Source organism: Lynx rufus, unplaced genomic scaffold (assembly GCF_022079265.1).
Source record: "Lynx rufus isolate CCGP_SWC_20201006 ecotype Redwood Valley unplaced genomic scaffold, mLynRuf1.p SCAF_8, whole genome shotgun sequence".
NCBI classification, from domain to species: Eukaryota; Metazoa; Chordata; class Mammalia; order Carnivora; family Felidae; genus Lynx; species Lynx rufus.
This window is the reverse complement of record NW_025814896.1, coordinates 16,821,014-16,838,864: the sequence shown is the minus strand read 5'-3', so window position 1 is coordinate 16,838,864 and position 17,851 is coordinate 16,821,014. Positions and strand designations below refer to the sequence as shown.

At 43.4% G+C, this 17,851-nt stretch overlaps 1 protein-coding gene across 1 annotated transcript in view; it reads left to right on the top strand.

Moving 5' to 3' along the window:
- The window catches only part of IFT52 (intraflagellar transport 52), a 34,030-nt gene extending 16,691 nt beyond the window's left edge, over window positions 1-17,339 (top strand). The window contains exons 8-14 of the mRNA XM_047069494.1: window positions 626-712; window positions 3,049-3,117; window positions 7,101-7,255; window positions 11,836-11,923; window positions 12,785-12,893; window positions 15,343-15,488; window positions 17,060-17,339. Coding sequence (XP_046925450.1) covers window positions 626-712; window positions 3,049-3,117; window positions 7,101-7,255; window positions 11,836-11,923; window positions 12,785-12,893; window positions 15,343-15,488; window positions 17,060-17,107 — 702 coding nt within the window. The 3' untranslated portion in view covers window positions 17,108-17,339. The remainder of the gene's footprint in view (window positions 1-625; window positions 713-3,048; window positions 3,118-7,100; window positions 7,256-11,835; window positions 11,924-12,784; window positions 12,894-15,342; window positions 15,489-17,059) is intronic.
- The last annotated feature ends 512 nt before the right edge of the window (window positions 17,340-17,851 follow it).

Sequence of the window (17,851 nt, the reverse complement as noted above, 5' to 3'; positions counted from 1 at the left end):
CTTTTTGTGATTATGACTGTAAAATTGTCCAGAGAGTCTTACCTGCTGTGTTGCATATGTTGACAGTTTCAGCAGTAATGTGTGAAAGAACTTATTTCACTGAGACTTGACCAACGCTGTTGATAGCCCTCTTTTTCATATTTATTAATCTGATCGGCAAAAATGTTTTGATTTTTTTTAAATCACTAATTAAAGTGTTTTCTTATTAACCGATTCTTTCTTTTATGAATATTTCTTGCTCGTGGATTAGTGTTCTGTTTGGATCTTAAACACTGTCTTTTGGTACTCTAAAATATCTTTAAATCTTTACAGGTTGCTTTTGGATATTTTTTTCCTTTAAAATTCTAATCTTCGTTTACAAGTTAACTGGGAAAATACTGTAGAACCAGTTCACATTGCTTTTTTGTTAAAGTCAAATAGAAGGATATGGAAGTGTCTAAAATGAGAAGCATGTGGGAATGTAGTTGTGGTCATAGTTGATATTTTTAGACCATTAAAATCCTGATATGAATTGGTACTTAGTATATAAGACAGTTGCTCACATGATTCTGATGATGAGTTGTTGGAGACCAGGATGCTTGGGGTGCATTTCACGATCTATGTGACACTACTTTGTCATCAACAGAACCAGGGGGGGAAGCTGGCAGTTCTTGGCTCCTGTCACATGTTCAGTGACCAATATTTGGATAAAGAAGAAAACAGCAAAATCATGGTAAGCTCTTCTCTCTCATCACATTAATGTATAATGTGTATGATTTTCATGTCATTAAAAAAAATACTGCTAAGTTCATCTATTCATTTAAAACCAGCTCTTCAGGGGTGCCTGGCTGGTTCCGTCAGAAGAACATGGAACTCCTGATCTTGGGGTCATGAGTTCGAGCCCCACGCTGGGTGCAGAGATTACTAAAAAGAAATAAATAAACTTAAAAAAAAAAAAGTAACAAAATAGAGAACAGCTCTTCAGCTCAGTTCCTCACACTAAGGATACAAAGTTGAGTCAGGCATAGTCACTGCTTTGAAAAAGTTTATAGTACATTGAGAGAGAGCATGAGAGACAGAGACATGTTTAGAAGGAAGAGGTAAAGAGCATCTGGGTAGCTCAGTCAGTTGAGTGATTTCGGCTTGGGTCATGATCCCAGGGTCATGGGATCAAGCCCCACATTGGGCTCCCCTCTGAGCATGGGGCTTAGGATTCTTTCTCTCTCGCCCTTCTCCCTCCCTCACAGGTGTTCTCTGTCTCCCTCTTTAAAAAAAGAAAAGAGAAGGGAAGGATATGGTGAATGTTTTCAAGCATGCCAAATTGGGGTGAGAGTCAACCCTGGAGGTGAGGAGTAAGCTCAACCAGGGCCTCACACGTAAGGCCCAGGAACTTGAACTTTCTGCAGAAAGCTGTGGGGAGCCCATGTAGAGTGTCCAGCAGCCTTGAGCACGGTCAGATCTGTGTTTCAGAAAAACTCTTCTGTCAGGCATGTGGCAGGTGAGAGAGAGGAGGTGGAGTCAGTTATGAGGTTGGTAGAGTCAGCCAGGCAGCAAGGGACGCTGACATGAGTGAAGGTAGGGAAGGCGAGAATGAGGGGAAGGGCCGGCTGGCAGGAGCGGTGTCAGGAGGGGTTATGACAGGACTGGTCACTGGTTGATGTGGGGAATGAGGTAAAGGCATTGCAGTTGTTTGTCAGCTTTGTGTGGTGGAAACATGTCCTGTGAAGAATGACAGACGGTGGGTGCCAGAGCTGGACATTGGTGTGATTCTGGTGACTCACTTGCTAGAGGAAGGAGGTCCCCGGAACTTTTTCATTAATGGAACAAATTCCTTCAGCCTTAAGGACTGTTACTGGATTGAGAGATTAAGATCTTGTTTCTGTGGAATCTACATGAAATTCTAGTGTCTCTAGACACATTTCAGGGGTATCTAGATATAGTCCACTTTCTTTTTTTTTTTTTTAAGTTTGTTTATTTTGAGAGAGTGAGAGAGAGAGAAAATGAGTGGGAAAGGGGCGGAGAGAGAGAATGCCAAGCAGGCTCTGCACCATCAGCATGGAGCCCAACGTGGAGCGCAATCCCAGCTGAGACCCCATGAGATCCCCTGTGAGACCATGACTTGAGCTGAAATCAAGAGTCAGATGCCCAGTGCACTGAGCCACCCAGGCACCCCGATACAGTCTACTTTATAGCACATTTATTTTTTTAAATAATTTTAAAATTATTTTCTAAAGTGATTTATTTATTTATTTATTTAAATAATTTGGTGGGGGGGAGAGCACAAGCGAGGGAGGGGCAGAGAGAAGGGGACAGAGGATCCAAAGAGGGCTCTGTGCTGACAGGCTGACAGCAGTGAGCCCGATATGGGGCTCAAACTCACAAACCGTGAGATCATGACCTGAGCCAAAGTCAGACGCTCAACCGACTGAACCACCCAGGTGCCCCTTATTTATTTGTTTTTAAATGTTTATTTATTTTTGAGAGAGAGTGTATGATTGTGGGAAGGGCAGAGAGAGAGAGGAACAGAGGATCCAAAACAGGTTCTGCACTGATAGCAGAGAGCCCAACATGGGGTTCGAACCCACAAACTGTGAGATCATGACCTGAGCTGAAGTTGGATGCTCAATTGATTGGGCGTCCCAGTTTTTTAATTTATTTTTTTAAGTAATCTTTATACCCAACGTGGGACTCGAACTCATGACCCCAAGATCTAGAGTTGCATGCTCTTCTGACTGAGCCGGCCAGGTGCCCCTGTCATGGGCATATTTAAACAGGAGTTGTTTTGGGATTGATCATGAGCAAGTTTTAATAAATTTTGGCCTGTGGTTAGAGGTGAAAATGCCCTAACACAAATAATCACTTCCCAGTAGTAAAAGTGACATTAGGTTGAGGAAAACTTTGAATTCATATGATTTCACCAAGGGAATGGTGGTTACTCTTTTTTTTTTGAATCACTGCTGTATAGTCTATTTCCCTTTATCATTTTTTCTTAATTGATGTAGTTATCTAGTCCCACTTTGGTTTTCTCAAATAACCAAGTGTAACTCTGTGTTTGTTTTTTAAATCCAGGATGTTGTTTTCCAGTGGCTCACGACAGGAGACATCCACTTAAACCAGATTGATGCTGAGGACCCAGAGGTAGGGGTCTGTGAATCATTAAAAAACTTCAAAGTGAGTGGCACCTGACTGGCTCGGTCAGAAGAGCATCCGACTATTGATCTCCAGGTCATGAGTCCGAGCCTCACATTTGGCGTGGAACTTACTTAAAGAAAAAACAAAAACAAAAACAAAAAAAAAAACCCTTCTAAGTGAACAAATGGGTCCAGCCTGCCAGCACCAGCCCCAAAGGATTATGTATCTCTTACTTTATCTGTAAGACAGATGGAAAGAAGTGATGCTTTCTGGGGTGATGAAAACCACATTATAAAAAAATGATCAGTGAATTATAGAATTAATTGAGATGGGAACCTCTTTATATGTATATGCCAAGCTTTCAAGATCATTATTTGTAGAGAAATACTTCTTTCAGAAATACAAAGGATATAAAAATAACTTTTTATGAATAAACATCATCTGAATTTAAATTTTAAACTGTAATTTTGGTGCCTTTAGGAAAAACAGTCCTAAAGCCCTTAGGATACTATTTATCAGATGATGGAGAGTGAGACCAGCATGGAAATAGGGGCCAGAAACCTGCTTTTCTGTCCTGCTCCATTCTGGCCATCAGACCTTAAGCAGGCTATTTCTTTCTTTTTTTATTTATTTTATTTATTTTTTTAACATTTATTTATTATTAAGAGACAGAGAGACACAGAGCATGAGTAGGGGAGGGGCCGAGAGATGGAGAGACACAGAATCCGAAGCAGGCTCCAGGCTCCAGGCTGTCAGCACAGAGCCCGACGCAGGGCTGAAACTCACAGACTGCGAGACCATGACCTGAGCCAAAGTTGGACGCTCAACTGACTGAGCCACCCAGGCGCCCCATTAAGCAGGCTATTTCTAACCCTTTCTTGTCCTGGTTTTCTCATCTCTCACAGACACACCAATATCTGTACTCTCTGTCTCACAGGATAATTGTGAGACCTCAATTAATAGATGTGTACTTACTTATTAAATTAAAAGGTGTAGGAAGTGCTATACAGCTGTCAGACTTTCTTAAACCCTTGTATTTATTATATACAAGCACTGTGTATCATATACTTCCACATAAATCATCTTATATAATCCTTACAATAGCCCTGGGAAGGAGATGGTCTTATTCTCATCTTAGAGATGAGGAAATGGAAATTATGCAAGATTGCAGTATGCCCCAAGAGCAAACACTTGCAGAGCCAGAACCGAAACCCAGGTCTCGATTCAAAGTCTGCTTGTTCTGGAGCGCCTGGATGACTTAGTCGGTTAAGCATCCGACTCTAGATTTTGGTTTAGGTCATGATCTCATAGTTTGTGAGATCGAGCCCTGTGTTGGGCTCTGTGCTGACAGTGTGGAGCCTGCTTGGGATTCTCTTTCTCCCTCTCTCTGCCCCTCACTCCCACGCGTGCGTGAGTGTGTGTTTTCTTTCTCTCTCAAAATAAATAAAAACCCCAAAAATGTTTATTTTAAAAAATAAAAAAATTAAAACAAAAAACAAAAACCCAAAGTCTACTTGCTCTACAATTGTGTCTCTGTTTCTTCAACTCTGAAGTGTCAGGAAAGTGATTTCCTGGCTGCGGATAGCAGGGAGTGGGTAAGAATATGGTCAGAAATGGTGGACTGCTGCCTGCTTCCTCCCTCAGCTGAGGGTGTGGCCTCCCCAAAACCGACTTGGGTTAGGAAACAGAAGAGCGCCGTGTCTAAAACATTCCCTCATACGGAAACATGAAGTATATGGATGTTTTGCTTAAATTCCTCCCGAAAAGTGATATAAGCCTCCCAAATAAAACAATTGGGGTACAGTCAGGAACTCACTTTTCAGATCTCACAGGACCCAGCTCTTGAGTGGATGGCATCTTTGGCAGCTGCATGTCCTAGTTAGGGCATTGGGGGCCGAGGGAAGCAGCACTACGAGATGCTGTGTCTGCTCCTGGTCTTTGTGGCCACCTGCTCTTACTAAGTTTCTGCCATTCCTGTTTTCTGGCTGAGGAAATGGAAGTAAGTACATTCTTCAAGGTCCCTGCTGAGATTGATACCTGGCCAGCCATAACTAATGTGCATGTCAGGCTGATTCTGGAGCCTGTGCTTTTCTGCTGCTCTGTTGTTGACTGTCTACCGCACGCGACACTGGACTGGTTCAGAAGGGAAGTGTCAATAGGGAGCCAGAGGAAGATGGGGTCGTTGAGGCCTTTCTCTAAAATCATGCAGTCTCCTGTATGTTCTGCATATGAGACCTGGTGCAAATGTCCTTTGCATTGTAAGGCTTTGGCAAGTAAAATGCTGGGCCCAGTAATGCTGCAAAGTAAGAAATTCTGAAAATCCAAACTTCATATGATTTCAGATAAAATCTTATGTTGGAATAGGTTGCAAACCCAGCTCAGTTTCAAATGTTACTTAATGAAATGGTAGCTGAGTAAAGAGCTAAGAGGATTTACATGACAAGTTTTAATCTCTAAATCTGCTAGGAAGTCATGAAAACCAGTGGTCTTGGGAACACTCTTATGTTTCTGTCTGGACATCTAAGGTCTTGATGGTTTTCTGAGCTAGGATTTGGTAGCAAGTCTCTGTGCAAAGATGCGAACCATCCTCAGGACCTTTGGGATGCTTGGCCCTTACTGATGTTCCTGCTGTGCGTGTCCTGACACAGTCAGGGCCTTTGTTATTGCTCTCACCTTCAACCCCCATTCTGTTACCGGGTTGAAACCTCTAACACAGACATATCTCTTGGGACATACATCTCTTGGGATATAGAGAAAAACGAGCCTGTTTGTATAGGCTTATTTCTGTAATGCCTAAGTGTGTTTCCTCAAGTTCTGGCACTGGAAAATGTGGAACACATTGTTGCAGCGGACTTCAGAGGGCAATTAGGAGTCAACTTCTTGTCAGCATGCCTTTATTTAAAGTTAAATGTACTTTTTAGGTAGGTAATGCATTCACAGTTGGGAATTCAAAAGTATACGCAATGAACAGTTTCCCTCCTGTTTTTGCTGAACCACTTTGTCCCCCTCCCCAGTGACAACAATCTCAACTGTTTCTTGTATATTCTTCCAGAGATGTTTTATATATCTATAAGCAAACAAGTATGTGTGTGTATCGCCTTCCTTTTTGTTTTACACAAATGGTACTATATACACTGTGTGTATTCACCACCTTAGTTTTTAAAATTGGCAATATGTCTTAGAGATGTTTCCTTATTTACATATAAAGAGCTTTCTTTCTATTTTTGTTCATTTTGTTTCTTTAAGACTATTTTCTAATGTTTGTACTGTAGTATGTTTAACCAGTCTCCTATTGATGGACATTTAGGTTTTCCTGGTCTTTTACAGTTACCAGCACACAGCATGTGTCATCATTTAGGGCTCTCAGCAGTGCTGGAGGCATGTCCTTGGTTAGGTGAGAAGGGCTGGGATCTAGTGTCCAAGTGGGAGGGTCATCTGTGCCAGGGTCACAGGCGGTTCATACATATAACAGGAGAGGAAGCCGAGTATAAGGCCTAGATGCTGGTGGGTGGATAGCTGTAGTGGGAGCTTGTGGACTGTCTTTTATGATTGCTTCTGTTTTCTCAACTGAAATAGAAAATAAGGTCTTCAGCTAAAATTAAGAAAGGTAAAATTGTTTGAGATGGATGAAGTGACAAAAGGAAGGTATTGCCTAGGACAATGGGAAGTGAATGAACTAGGCAAATACAGCTGATTGCTGAGCACTTGAGGTCAGTGGTCATGAAATCAAAAGGAGGCCAGTCGGCATGGTTGTTTATCCAGCTGTGTTCAGTACTGCATGAGGAATTACAGAGTTGGATTTAACCAGCGTTGGGGTTTAGCCAAGTGACTTTTATTCCTCTTTCCACATGAAATGGCTTATTTAAGGTTTAGTTGTTAGTGACCAGAGACAGTGAAATCTCTTGGCAAGAGCAGAACTATTGCAGAGTTAGACAGATGAAATTCTTACTCCTGCCGTGCTGTGTGATGAACCCTCTTGTGGCTTTCAGATTTCTGACTACATGATGCTGCCCGACACAGCCACCCTGTCAGAGCGGCTTCGAGTGTGTCTCCAGGAGGGTGATGAGAACCCAAGAGACTTTACCACCCTCTTCGATCTGTCCATTTACCAGCTGGATACCACCTCCCTCCCCAAGGTCATCAAGTCAGTACCTGTAGCTCTCAGCTGCACTGCACTTCATTCTTGAGTGTTTGGTTTGAAAACATGAGCCTGGGGACGGGAGATAGGGTCATGGCATATGTGGTATGCAAAACATGTTCTCACATCTCTGATGAGATCGAAAAAGATAGCTGAGAAAATTGGGGTGGGGGTTGCAGTTATTAGTCTCCTGTTGTGTCCCAGGCTCTGTATCAGGCATTTGGGGCAACCAGCTTGTCCTGGTTTGCTTGGGACTTTCTTGGTTTCCGCAAAGAGGGTCTCATGCCCCCAGGAACCCCAAGTAAAGTGAGTTGGTTAGGCAAGGTGCCCTGCAGGCACTGCATGTTATTACTTCACTTCATACTTTGAATTGCCTCTGAATTACCTGCTGCATTTCCAGCTGAGGAAACAGGTTTAGGGAGGGTAAGGTCTTCTCCCAAGGTGGGAGCCTGAATGGCTTTCAGACTGGGGCTTTCCCTTGTTTCATTGCCTGCTCTGTTGCCTGCTTGTTGTTATTGTCCATTCCTAATGACAGGGACAGGGACTGAGGGCAACATTTTTCAGCCTCTTTGGCCAGGCATGGGGTTTACATCTGGATAAACCAAAGGCTGAGGGTGTAAACTACCAATGAGTGTCTAACTTCCTTCTGCTGTATTTATGTTCCGTTCCCCAGATACTTACTGACCACCTCCTGTGCCAGGCACTGTGTCCACAGTTCATGGTTTAATGGAGGAGACAGACAGAGGCTGTGGTGCAAGGTCATTGTATTAATGCTAAACATGGGCATAATGAAGAGTGAGAATTTGACTCTTAAGTGGGTGAGCCGGGAAGCCTTTATGAAAGAGGGGCCCTCTTAGCCAGGCATTGATTCTTTCAACAAACAATTTAGGGGGCCTTGTGTCTGCTTGGCACTGTACTGGGTGCTCCCCCGTAAGGGGTGAAGAGGCTTCAGGAGATGGCAGGTATGTTCAGAGAGAGAGGTGGGCAATGATGTAGCTTCTGTGCAAAGCCCACATGTTCACGTGTGTAGGTGTGTCCAGGCAAGGAAGTTTATTTCTAACTGCTCTTTGAACTGCATTTAGCCTTGACTTCAAATGAGGCCAACTTAGTAATAGTTGAAAGCTTGGTCCTCTGAAGTCCCCTGCAACAATCTGTTCTGTGTTCTCCAGCACGGGCACTTGAGGAGACCTGCCTGAGCATCACAGAAATAAGAAGCCAAGGCAGACAGCCTGAGGCTCAGGGCAAGGGCCTAATTTGTGAATGGGATGCTAGTAAAGACCTCTAGAGGAGGGACAGGATTGAATCTGTTTTCTAAAACCAGATAAAACAATGCCTTGCGGCAGTTTATACAATTAATCAGGGGAAAAAAAAGTAGAAGAAACCAGCTAGGCGACTGTTGACAGTAGATTGGAGGGTTGAGGGGCAACACTGGTGGGAGCAGTAGCTGTGGTTTCAAGAGATGTTTGGGAAGAAAGAATCCTAAGCCACAGGCCATGGAAGGCTGTGATGGCAAGGTCAGAGATAGTGGTTTCTCCCTCAGGGATCTGGGCACCTGGCAGTGCTGTGGACTGGCTCTCAGGATGCGGGGAGAGGAGAGAGAGAGGAGTTCTGCTCCAGGTGCCTCCATCTGATGTGGCTGAGAGGTTGCCCTGTGAAGAATGCAGGTGGAACCACCAGTGTAGATGTTGAAGAGGCCTAGAGAAGGTGATTAGAAAAGTGGGGGAAGGGCTAGGTACTCTCAAGGACAGCACTGGAGTGGGAATTGGGCTGGAGACAGGGCCTCACAGCTACCCTTGCTTTTGAGGAGGAGAAGAGGAGGGCCTTTGGCAAGCTGGGGAGAAGGAGCTGGAGGGGCAGGGGAGTGCGGGCAGCAGGAGAGTCCCTGGAAGGGTGTGGGGCAGGGAGTAGGAAAGAACTGGGAAACTGGGAAACCAGATGGCCTGGAGATGGGCCCAGGGCTCCTCCTCCTCTGTGGTTGGAACTTTTCTCAGAATAACTAAAGGCACAGCAGGCTGCCCCACTTGTGAGTTACAGTCCACCCAGTTTCTGCCTTTGCTTTCTGTCATCTTCTGATGTGGTTTACATCAGGGTGTTGTGACTGTGCTGAATGTGGGATTGATTGGAACCATTATTTTAGTGCCATCAGAGTCAAGTAGTAGATATTTTGGAGCTTAGATAGCTCTTTTAATTGAATTTGTCTTTTATACCAAAGCAAAGGACAGTAGTTACGGGCCAGTTTCTATATGGTGCTCTTAGGAATTTATATTTGCTAGTAACATCTTTTGAATACAATTCCTCTTTTCTAAGTAAAAATTTGATTAGCCTTTAAATATTTAAACATCTGAATGATGTTGCTCTGAAGTAACTTCATTTGTCCATCTGGTATTTACTGATGCCTGTGGGGGTGAGGTAGAGACAAAGAGCTTGGAGTCCCTGCCTTATGAGTTCATGGACTGATGGGTTGGGGACTGAGACATAGAGTGGTGAAAACACAGTGCCAGAGGTCAGGCCAGGGTGTTCTGGAAATAGATAACTCAGCCCATTTCATAGGTTTCTATTTAGCATTGGCATTTGTTTCTCCCCTTATCCCCCCTGCCCAGCACCCCCACCCCACAGTCAGCTTTCTGAATTAGGTTTTCTTGGTTTTACGATTAGTTTCTCCATGCATCCCCCACTCCCATCAAGCGCACGGTGACTCGTAGGTGGAGGAAGATTTGGGCGAGTTGCGAGCTGAGCAAGAAAGAGAAGATGCACTGGCATTTGTTTTATTATTCACACAGGGCTTCAGTGTAGCCAGCTCTATTTGCAGACAGAGAGCAAAAAATCATGGCTGGGATGGCCAAGGCCAGAAAATCATGGCAGCAGGGTTCTTCGTGTGCCAGTGGTGGGACCTTTAGCTTAAACATTGCCCCTAATGACATTCTGCCTTCAGTATAGACCGAGTCATGGGGCTTTGGGTTGGCAGGGATTGGCCAGCTCTGAGTTCTGATCTTGCCTTTGTCACTCCTTACCCATGTGACCTTGGGAAGCTTCTTTATCTCTATACTTCTGCTTTTTTTTCTATAAGAGATTATACCCACTGACCAGGGTTGTTTTTTTTTTTTTAATTTTTTTTTTCAACGTTTTTATTTATTTTTGGGACAGAGAGAGACAGAGCATGAACGGGGGAGGGGCAGAGAGAGAGGGAGACACAGAATCCGAAACAGACTCCAGGCTCTGAGCTGTCAGCCCAGAGCCTGACGCGGGGCTCGAACTCCCGGACCGCGAGATCATGACCTGGCTGAAGTCGGACGCTTAACCGACTGCGCCACCCAGGCGCCCCTGACCAGGGTTGTTTTGCAGTCGGTACTCAGTGAAAGTTATTCCTGTTCCCTCCCGAGGGATCTTCTGCATTGCCAGGAAAGCTTCTTCTCCCCAGGTACCTGGGAATAGTGGAGGCAGTGATAGCAGTCAGCTCAGCTAAGTGCCTTTCTGAAGTCACAGACCTCTTTCCTTTCTAAAATCACTTGTCCATAGAAGCAGGCTTGAACTTTGTTCACACCCATTGACATTTGCTTGTTTAGCTTAATTTTAAAAGGTCACAAATGTGTTCATAGTTTAAATTAGGTGAGTATATTTTAATTTGCCTCCTTTCCAGAGGAGTTCAGCCAGCTTACAAAATTATTACGGTGCAGAAGGATGAAAGGAATGTTTGAGAGAATGGAGGCAGAGGGGAAGCCATAATCAAAAAGAAACACAGGGGTCAGGTCAGCACTTGACTCTGTAAACTCATCACTGGCGTTCTCCCTCTGCTGTAGCCACTCTGGCTGCCCTGAGGTTCTGTGAAAATATCTAGCACCCTTATTCCTGTTCTCCTTGCTCTTGCCTCTGCCTGGGATACTTTTGAAAGTAAGTGCATGACTTCCTCCCTCACTTCACTCAGGGCTTCTCTCACTTCTCTCACTTCTTCACTCAGGGCTGTACCCCCTGCCTCTTCCGTGTCTTTATCCCTCTGTCCTGGTTTGCTTTTCTTCTTACTACGTATTGGTACCTGTCATCTAGGGTCTTGTTTATTGTGTGTCTCTCCTCTAGTAGAATGTAAGTTCACGAGGGCTGCCTTGGTCTCTTGTCTTCACCGTTGCTGTTCTCCTGGTGTATAAAACCGCCTGGTGCAGAGTACATATTCAGTAAATACTTGCTGAGTGAGCACACAGAAGTATATATTGTACAGATCTGTTCAGTTGCAAGAAGCAGACTTCAGATTTGACTCCTGTCTCTTGGTGGTGAAAAAAAATAAGGAAACAGAGTGAGTTACCACATTTATAGTGTCCACTGGGTAAAAATAAAAAGCCTGTCTAGGAGAAGCCTGATATGAAACTTGAAAAAACTTTCCCCTTCAGTTCACAGTATAGTTGTGCCGTGTGATACAGTAGGGAATATTCGTGAAAGATCGTTACATTACATATACCAACACATTTTCTGTGCTTTTCTGTGAAAGTGTTGAACCACGTGATTTGATGGAGAACAGCACAGTGTGGTCAGTTAGATGTGCTTTGCCACAGTGTCTCATCCTGATTCCTGCTTTTTTTGTCTTCTTGCTAACACAGGGCCCATGAACAGCTAAATGTGAAACATGAACCTCTCCAGCTCATCCAACCTCAGTTTGAGACCCCACTGCCAGCCCTTCAGCCAGCGGTGAGTAGGTGTGCATGGGGGATCCTGCTACAGAACCCCACTGTTTGTCCTTACTTTCCAGCTGGGCCATCACATGGGTCCTTCTCCCAACCATGTGTAGTTGTACACCCAATGCATGTGGTACTTCTCAGGAAGTTGTGTTTCTCTGGCTCTAAACATGCAGAGACCAAACCTATTAGTACTCCTTAGGGACTTCCACTGGGTGTAGCTCCCAACTGAGAAATCAAGGGCGTGGACTTTTCTGGTCGTTAAGCATTTCCCATCTTGTGTACTTGGAGGGCATATAGGAGAAATCCTGGGTGGAAAGGAGGAAATGCTTTGTACTGCAGCTTTCTAGGCAACAGGCCCTCAGATTCATAGCACAGTCTGTAGCCCAGGGGGTAGTCACGTGTGCACAGGTCACTTTCAACATTCCAGTGCAGCATTAAGTCAACTTACCTTCAAAACTCTCTTATCCCACCACATTCTGGAATACACTTTCTACATGGATCTACATCTGCTTCCCCAATTTCTGCCCCTAATGAACTCATAGTTAAATGAGAAACAAGTTGTCCAATCAGATGTTCAACACAAATAAGCATAATTATCCCCAAGCTTTTGTCCTTGCACAAGTTAGTGGGCACTGGTGTGTCAGTTTGATCAGTTTAGTGCTGTTTTAGAGCTGGTTCTGTTTGATTGCTTACAGTGCACTAGTCCTCTTGCTTGATATGGTCTAACGGGTTAGGGCAGGAGGAGGTGACAGGCATTTGGGTGGTTCATCCCAGGGAAGGGCTGAATTGGCTTCTCATTTCCTTCCATCCTTATCACTGTCAGTTGTGGCTTTGCATGCCTTCTTTCATGAAAGACCTGATTTCCTTTCAGGTTTTCCCTCCCAGCTTCAGGGAGTTACCACCTCCCCCACTGGAGCTGTTTGACTTGGATGAGACATTCTCTTCGGAGAAGGCCCGCCTCGCTCAGATTACCAACAAGTGTAAGTTTGGCCAGGTTTTTTTTTTTGTTTTCTTTTGTAAGTTTTATGTAGTTGTGAACTTCTGAGATTTGCCATGAGAGAAAGCTAGAGTTTGTTCAGGGAGAACAAAATATGAATGGCAGTGTAAAATGAGAGTTTCTGTTTATTTCATGTAAATGATGTTGGTTGTTTCTCTCAGGCCAGTTTGCTCAGTGAGTTAGAACATGATGCAAAGCAGAAGCCAAGGTCTCAGCTTTAACCCCTATAGGTCTTTAGTTCTGACTTATTGAGTAACCATAGGATGCATTCTGACCCTGGCTGCCACTTAGCAAGTCTAGGTCATTGGTCATACGAGCCATTAAATAAGAAAATTCAGTCAAGGCCAGAAGAATCATAGAGACTTCAGATCGGAAGGGATCCTGGGAGAGTTATGTGTACCCACCTTGACATGTGGATGAGGAGGTGAGGCCCCAAGCCTCATGCCTACGAGGTGAGTGGTTCTCCTGACTCTTGGCCCAGTGCTCCCCTGACATGCATAGCAAATGGGCCTGCACACAGGTGCTCAGAGGCATAAAGTTAACCATCAATTTTGAGGCAGTGACCCCCCTCCTGAGAATCTAATCTAAGGAGATATGTGAAGGCATATAGATGATTACTATGTTATTTATTTTTTAAATTAGGAATAAAAATTATTTACCCATTGGGAATAGGCTTAGGGTACACTAGCAGGGGAATGGTAGTAAATTGTGTCACATTTATTTGATGGGATGACATGTCATTATAAAAGAGGTTTCCAGGGGCCAGGGAGTGACACTGATAGAACTTAAGTGAGAATCCTAAATGAGGAAGGGCAGGATATAAAAGTCCATGTTCACTAGGATCCTAACTATGAACAACATCTATATGTACCCAAGGACCAGGAAGGAGACTGCAAAAATAAAAACAGTTCAGGGTAGAACACCTTAACTTCATCTCTCTTCTTTGTCAAGCCTTGTGGTAAGTGCTGAACAATCAAAAATTAGCAAGATGTAGTGATTGGTGCAGTAGGAATAACACACCTGTGAAGGGTCAGATGGTTTGACCCAGCATTTCTGTTTCTAATTTATCCAGTTTATCCAAAGAAATTCTTGTAGAAATGTGAAACAAAAAATTATAGCTGTAGAGATACTAATTGTAGCATTAAAAAATTGACAACAGTCTAATGGCCCATCAGTAGAGGGTTCAGTTTAAAAAATAACGAAATATTATACATCTGTTAAAGGAAAGATACAGAGCATAAGCTTTGACATAAGATGTCCATGAGACATCGTTAAATAATGAAAGCAACTTACAGAACTATTATAGTTTGATCCTATTTTTTACTCATATGTAAATATGTAGGCATACATGGCAATAATTACCTTAGGTGGTATCAGTGGAGATAGAGTTGGGGCAAGAGATTTTTGCAGCTGTATGGTTTGATTTTTTTTTTTTTTTTTTTTGAGAGAGAGAGAGAGTGTGTGTGCATGCACGAGTAGGGGAGGGGCAGAGGGAAAGGGAGAGAGAGAATCTCAAGCAGACTCCATGCCCAGTGTGGAGCCTGACGTGGGGCTTGATCTCACGACTGACCATGAGATCATGACCTGGGCTGAAATCAAGAGTCAGATGCTTAACTGACTGAGCCACCGAGGCGCCCCTATGGTTTGAATATTTTAATAAAAAACTTACATTTCTATCATAGCTTTAAAAAATGCACATCAGAAGGGGAAAACAGAAAGGAATTACAGTATAGTGTAAGAAGGGCTGTAATGGCTGTCCATCCTTGATATAGGGCTGCTGGGGATGGCTGCACAGAGATATGTTATTGGTGGAATTATGAGTGATTTTTTTCTTCTTTCATTTCCTTTTCTATAATATTGCTATAATAAATGCTATTTAAAATACCCATATGCCCTTCTCATAATGGTCCTTGCTACATTCAGAGAATGGTAATTTGATTTCCTTCTAGTTCCTCCTATTCTTTGTAATATAGGAATGCTGGATCTGGGAATAGGAGAGCCAGAGCCATTCCAGTTTTATTCTAAAGTGTATTTATTTAATTTTGAGAGAAAGAGAGAGGGAGAGGGAGAGAGAATACCAAGCAGGCTCCACATTGTCAGCATGGAGCCCGATGCTCGAACTCACTAACTGCAAGACCATGACCTGAGCTGAAATCAAGAGTCGGATGATGCTTAACTGACTGAGCCACCCAGGCGCCCCCAGCTTTATTCTAATTAGGAGTGTCACACTTTTGTCCTGATTTATAAAAGCAGCACATCAGAGATCTCTTTAGTTTGTTACTGTGTAGGTCCTGTGGTCACATTACCCTAGGAAAAGTGAGTGATCTTGAGAGGTATAGGAACCTGACAAGGGGACACCTATACCACAGTAAGTCTGTACTTTGGAAAGGACAGGAAATAAGGGTTAATCTGACTGTTCCAACTGTGCTTAGGTACTGAAGAAGACCTGGAATTCTACGTCAGGAAGTGTGGTGATATTCTTGGAGTAACCAGTAAACTACCAAAGGACCAACAAGATGCCAAACATATCCTTGAGCACATCTTCTTCCAAGTAGTGGAGTTCAAGAAGTTGAATCAGGTAGAGCCTAGAAAGCCCACTGAAGTGGAAGCTCTTTGAGTGGTGGTATCTTCCATAAACTGGACTTCTCGTATTTTATGCCATTCATTCATTCTGCAAGTATTTATTCAGTATCTACTAGGTAAACAAAACAGACAATGATCCCTGCACTTATGTTCTAGCTGAAGCTTGACAGAAGACAATAAACATAATAGATAAGTAAATCACGTGGTATGCTAGAAGGTGATGGCATAGAAAAAGTAGAGCAGGGATCAAGCGTGCTGAATGTGGCAGTATTAAATAGGCTGGTTAGGGTAGGTCTCACTACAAAGGTGATATTGGAGCAAAGGCCTGAAAGTGTTGAGGATTTTGCCATGCAGACAGCTGGGAGATGAGTGTCCCTGGCAGAGGGAGACCTGTACAAAGTCCTGAAGGCTGGGCTTGGCCTGGCTTTTTTGAGGCATAGCAGTGATGTCAATGTTGCTAGAGAGACCTGAGCACAGGATACAGAAGCAGGCCATGAGGTCAGCATCTCATGACGGAAATCATCTTTCTCTGGACTGAGGATCAAGGGCTTTAAAAGTATGCCTGGCCTTCATTTTGTCTATCCCTTGATGAGATTTCTAAAATTAAATGTTCAACCACTGTTGGAAATGGGCATTTATATACTACCTATTCTACCGATGGGAGAATAAATTTGTCCCACTTTTCTGGAGAGCTTTTTTATATTGCTTAAAAGTCCTCAAAATGTATGTACCTTTGACACAGCAATTCTAATCCTCAGAATTTGTCTTAGTAATATAATCCTGAATGTGTGTAGATTTGCCAACCAGGATGCTCCGTGTAGCACTGTTTTAACAGAAGAAAAATCTTCATCAGTATGGAGCTAATTAAGTACCAAGGGTGCATCCCTAAGATTAAAAATGTTTAGAAGAATGTTTAAGGACTTGGGAAGACATTCAGGATATGGTAAATGGGGTTGGGGGGAAGGGCTATAAATATATACATACTTAGGATTGTATGTGCTGAGTGGAATGGTTGGAATCTACTGGCAGGGACTGACTCTCCTGGGTACTCATGATGCTAGATGTTGGGGCTGTGGTAATAAACAAGATGAAAGTGGCCTTTGCTATCTCTTCCTGAGCCACATGCACTGGGGGAGACTGGAATATATAGGGGCAATTAACAGCGCTCTGATGTAATGCCGTGAGGAGCACAGAAGTGAGTTGATACAACTGCGGAGCACTGAAATGTGGAATTTTGCTCAGGTAGGTTCTCAGCAGTACTCACCCTGCTGACAAGGCAGAGACAGGCCCCTAAGGCCAAGATAAGAAGTCTGGTGTGGTATTTGCCTTGGTGCCTTCAACTGTATTTGCTCCCCCTCATTGCGGTGGGTGGTGGGCAGTAGTCAGAAGCCCTGTCCTGATAGTGAAAACTTGATCCTCCAGCTGGATTCAGCCTTAAAGCCAGAGATTACTATATGTCCCAATTAATGATGGTTCAGAATCTTAATCAAAGTATAAAACACCAGACTTCCCATTTCATGCTTTGTACTGAAATACTAAAATTCTGTGTCTTATTTCTTCATTCAGGAACATGACATTGATACAAGTGAACCAGCCTTCCAGAACAATTTCTGAGGACCATGCCTCTTGAAGCATCTTCTGCCTCCTGATTCCTTTGTAAACTATTTTTTAATTGTTTCTCAATTCCTTATCAACATTGTCTATACACTCTTTCTTCCATGAGTTGTGGAAGGTCTGTGCGTCTTCTGTAGTGCCCAGATAGGTATAGCGTTTCTAACAAGATCCTTATGTAAGATACATTCCATTTTTAAGATTAAACCTACTGAATCTGTACTTTTATAATTTATGAAAGTCTTTCATTGAAGTCTTTTCTTCCAACTGTAGTTCTGAATTTGAGTCTCCTTTATCAAAGGCATAAATGTCAATATTATGAATATTATTCAGCTTTTGGACTACCTCAAGGATATAAAACAAACTTAACCCACATGACCTGTTCGCCAAATGTGCTTAATGAAAAAGATGAAATAGTAGATAGATACCTTCCTTACATAGATCACTCACCCCTTCCTTTCTCAGCTGCCCCAGGACACAACCATTTGGAGGCTGTTGTCTCCATTCACACTTTACCACCCTCCTCTGAGCTCCTGAAGCACTGAATTGTCATTTTCGGTTATGATGATGTGATCATCTGTCCCAAGGACAATGGGAAAGACTGTATGTGCTTGAATGGGACAGCTGGGTACTGGATACACTGGGGACCTGCATTGGTGGACCCTCAAAGCCAGATAGAAGATTGCAGAGCCACTACCAGTGTGTAAGGAATGTGTTGCAATGGGAACAGTTTAGCTGGTGGGTTCT